The sequence below is a fragment of the Oratosquilla oratoria genome, chromosome 22 (assembly GCF_046742065.1).
Source record: "Oratosquilla oratoria isolate Oo_2021 chromosome 22, ASM4674206v1, whole genome shotgun sequence".
NCBI lineage: Eukaryota > Metazoa > Arthropoda > Malacostraca > Stomatopoda > Squillidae > Oratosquilla > Oratosquilla oratoria.
Genome location: NC_134798.1, coordinates 25,150,066 through 25,155,065, shown reverse-complemented (window position 1 = coordinate 25,155,065; position 5,000 = coordinate 25,150,066). Strand labels below are relative to the sequence as shown.

General features: G+C 33.6%; 1 protein-coding gene across 1 annotated transcript in view; it reads left to right on the top strand.

Moving 5' to 3' along the window:
• Positions 1-5,000, top strand: part of LOC143037323 (uncharacterized) — a 35,877-nt gene that overhangs the window by 4,914 nt on the left and 25,963 nt on the right. Inside the window, exon 2 of the mRNA XM_076205456.1 lies at positions 1,719-1,884. Coding sequence (XP_076061571.1) covers positions 1,719-1,884 — 166 coding nt within the window. The remainder of the gene's footprint in view (positions 1-1,718; positions 1,885-5,000) is intronic.

The window sequence follows — 5,000 nt, the reverse complement described above, 5'->3', positions numbered from 1 at the left end:
AACCCTTGGTGAAGATGTTATGATAGTAGATGTTAATGAATTGGGGCTTAGAGATGTTTGGGGGGAAAGGTGGTCACAGATAATTTTATTACAAATGGAATCAAATTCACTGTTAGGAAAATCATTATTTACAAGGATCTGGGGAATGTGCTGCAGTTCTATGTGTAGGGCCTGCCAAGAATAACAAACTTTTATAGCCCTACGGACATACGCTCTAATAACACTGATTTTATCATTTGTCGGGCACTCACTTTTATAGTTCATACATTTTTCAGAGTTAGTAGGTTTCCTGTACACACTCCTGGCAAATTCCCCGGATGAAGAGTCAACTAAAACATCAAGAAAAGGGAGTTTGCCCTCCTTATTCAGTTCAGTACATATGCATGTTCTTTCAATATAATATTTATATTTATTTGACTGATACACCATTTAGCAAGGATGTAGATATAATTTTTGGGGGGGTGTGAGTAACTGCATACACACAATACTAATACTTTTCTCAATATTAGGAGATGGGTTGAAGCCACTTTTTTGTATAACATATGTCTGCACCCATGCCATGTAGGAATGCAACTAATGAAGTATTAGGCCCATACCTACCTATCTACATGTGTAGCTGAGTAAAGGCCAATTTTTTTTACTTATGTTGTAAAAAAAATATGAAAATGTGACCCCATACATAATAAGCAGAGTAATTTAAAATTTTGATATAAAACTATTTGTTTATAGTGAAAATACAAAATTAGATATCAATAAAGAAATCTATTTATTTATAGTAAAACTAAAAATACAAAATTTTAAGTTTATATTTAAACTTACAGGATTGAAAGGAAACGTAAGAGGAATGACAGTCAGGGGAGCCACTCCTCAGTCAGAAATAAATTAAATGTTCGATACTGAGAGTGTTTCTGATATTACCAATTCAGAAACTACAGTTGAGCAGACACATATCAAAGGTGTGTATATTTGTTTATAGTTCTATGATATATTGTTCAATCATATGTTAATGGTAATCATTGGTGTCAGCAGATATACACACTTTATGCACATGTATGTACAAAATACATAAGAACATACAAATAAGCTTAGATAGACTGTAATTGCTAATCTATGATTTCAAATATTACTTATGAGACATAACTTTAATTTTGCCAAACATGCATCAAATTACCAAACATAGATTAAATAACACGTGCTTTTTCTGAATACTTTTTAAAACAACATATACTCATGTTGGTTCCTTGATATTCTTAATAATCTAGGCTACTATTAACTAATTCCTATTGGAAATTTTTACCAACTATGAGACAAAACTCTATCAGAATGCATTGGAACATCACAAAGCATCTATATTTTGTTCATGCATCAAGTTACCAAACATAGGTTAGATAACACTTGCCTTTTCTGCATACTTTTTAGACCAACATATACTCATGTTGATTCCTTGATATTCTTAATAGTATAGGAAACTATTAACTAATTGAACAAATTTTGCCAACTAAGGAACAAAAGCCTATCAAAATGCATTGGAACATCACAAAGTATATATATTTTGTTCAGGAGAGCATACCCCTGCCTCCTCGAAATGTGTCTCGATTTCAACCTCTCTCCGTTTCAATATCACATTTAACCTAAATCTAAATTCAAAGAAAAAAATTGAATTACAGCTAAAGGTGTTGGATGACACCTTATCGCAATGCTTATTATGTGTATTTCAGACCAAGATCCAGACCAAGATCCAGACCAAGATGAAGACAGAATTTGAGAAGTTGAAACAGCACTATGACTACCTTCATCAAAATTATGTACATCTCCCACAGAATTATTACTCACTCAGGGATGAAAATGTAGAGCTCAAGAACAAGCTGGATATAATTAAGCTCGGTTATCATCGTTTAAAAACAACAACAAGAAATTGAAAATTTTCACTGCCTTGCCTAACATTGCACTATTTCATTGGCTCTTCAAGATTTTCAAACTTAACGCGCATTTAGTCAGCAAGTCTCTATGTTATGAAGATCACTTACATGTAATGTTGATAAAACTGAGATTATTTACATGCAATAAGGATATCCCTAATAGGTATATTTCTGTCTTCTATTTTCAGAATACTGCGAACTTACCTACCTGTAAAATTCGGTGTTTTGAAGCCACTAGTTATATGGCCTAATAAGGAGGCCATCCAGAAACAGTTGCTACTTGTGTATAGGAAAACATTTCGGAGATGACGATGTAAATAGACTATGAATAATTTTTCATAGGGCGCCCCCTCAAATATATTTGCAAGGGCTCAAAAACAGTCTACCTATACTACACTGGTACTCGCAAACAGTATATCTTTAAAGGTTGATGTGGGCAATTCTATAATGTCACTACTATTGCTAAACACTGCGAAAAGTCTATATATCATGCATTATATATATATATATATATATATATATATATGTACACACACACACACACACACACACACACACACACACACACATATAATATATATATATATATATATATACATATATGTGTGAGTGTGTGTGTGTGTGTGTGTGTGTGTGTGTGTGTTTGTGTGTGTGTGTGTGTGTGTGTGTGTGTGTGTGTGTGTGTGTGTGTGTGTGTGTGTGTGTGTGTGTGTGTGTGTGTGTGTGTGTGTGTGTGTGTGTGTGTGTGTGTGTGTGTGTGTGTGTGTGTGTGTGTGTGTGTGTGTGTGTGTGTGTGTGTGTGTGTGTGTGTGTCGGTGTGTGTCGGTATGTGTGTGTATTTACCTAGCTGTATTTTACGAGAAGGGGAGCTGTGCTCGTGGTGTCCCGTCTTCATATCTCGTTTTATCTAAACTGTTTGTAAATTCGTGTATTGTTTTTGCACACAACACTTTCTCATCTAACTTGTTCCAAACGTCTATTACCCTGTGGGGAAAGCTGTTATTTTTCAGGTCTCTTCTATAACTGTCTTCCTTGATTTTCTTTCTGTTTCCTATTGTATTTCTACTATCTCATTTTATTAGATCCTCTCTATCAATAGTTTCTATGCCTTTCGTGATTCTATATATTGTTATCAAGTCTCCTCTCTCTCTTCTTTGCTCTAATGTCTGTAGCTCAAGTTTTGCTATTATCTCTTTATAAGATAGTTCTGAGAGTGTTGGTGCCAATTTCGTAATTGCTCTTTGTATTCTTTCAAGTTTTGTTATAAAAAAAAACAATTTTACTTGGTGACCATGTCGTCGGTGCATACTCCAATCTTGGTCTTCTCAAAGTGACTAGTATTTTCTTTACCATTTCTTTGTTCAGGTATGTAAATGCCACTTTTTTTTTTATTAAATTATAAGAATCTCCAAATATATTGTTTATATGTTTCTCAGGGGACATATCATTCATAATAATGACTCCAAGGTCCTTCTCATTTTCTACTTTTTTAAATTTCTTCTTCTCCCAATTTATATGATCCCACTATTATTTTTGTGCTTCTTCCAAATTTCATTACACTACACTTCTTAATATTGAATTCCATCTCCCAGTTCCTACTTCATTTCCATACTTTATTGAGATCACTCTGTACCGACTCACAATCGTCCGCAAAGAGGCTCATATAACTTTCAATTCCTTTGTCCATATCATTAATATATATAGCAAACATTATTGGGTCCAGAACTGTTCCTTGTGGAACTCCACTTGTCACTTCATCCCAATTAGAGTGTTTGTCTCTCATTACCACTCACATTTTTCTTTCATGGAAGAAGTCTTCCATCCAGTTCAGCAGTTTGTCCTGTATCCCCCCTGCAGTTTCTAATTTCTTTAGCAACTTCTAAAGGTTTTTTTTCAGGTCTAGAAATGTGTAATCAGCCCATCTATCTCTTTCTTGTGTTACATCTATTAGCCTTTAATAGAAACACATTAAGTATGTGACGCTTGTTCGTCTTTGTCTAAATTCAATTTGTCTTGAATTTAGCACGTTGTTTTTTCAAAATGCCTTAACCATTTAATTTTGATAATTCTTGTACAAATTTTAACTATCGTACTTGTAATAGAGACCGGTCCTTCTTTCAATGAACTGTTTATTAGACTATGTGTTTTGTCTGTTAGTTCCTGCATTCTCTCAAAATCCAGTTTGCCATTTCATCTGGTCCATGCGATTTTCTGACATCAAGATTACTCAAATGATTCATTATTTCATTCCTTCAAACTTCTATCTCTTTCATAGGGGGACTTCCTCCTCCCACTCGATATCTCTAGGCTGTCTATTCTCCCTCGTAAACACCGATTTAAAATGCTTGTTTATAATATCTGCCATTTCTATTTCCTCTGTGTATTCAACTCCTCCTTGTCGTAGTTTCTCTAATTCTTGTTTGTTTTTCAGTTTGTTGTTTACAAATCTATAAAATAGTTTTGATTGATCTTAACATTTTTCTATGGCATCTTTTTCGTATTTTCTCTTTTCTTCTCTGCACACTTGTACATATTCATTTCAATAACTATTATATATTTTCCATTTTTCAGGTCTTTTGTCTTTTTTTCCATTTTTTCAGGGCTTTATCCCTTTTGTCATTCAACTCCCTACATCTTTTGTTGTACCAACACTTTACATATTATCTTTTTTTTTGCTTTTGTCTTGGAATATACTTTTCCACTCCTTTATAATTTTTTTTCAAAATATTCCATTTCTCTTCTGTTGTTTCCTCCTTATGTATTCTATCCCAGTCTGTTTTTTGAAAGATTTCTCTTATTCTATCAAAATTTGTTTTTTCATACATCAATATTCCATTTCGTTTTTTTCATGTATTTTACCTCATTTAGTTCCAGTTCAACCAATATATGGTCATTTTTACTTATTGCTGTCTTATATTCCATCTTGTCCACCATTTCGGGTTCTGATGTGATTATTAGGTCCAGTTTTGATGGTTTCTCTTCATTTCTATACCTAGTATTCTCTTGTATCCACTACGTCATTGTATGTTCTATAATCATATCAAGTAGTACATTTCCTCATAGGTCGTCACCACCCTTCAC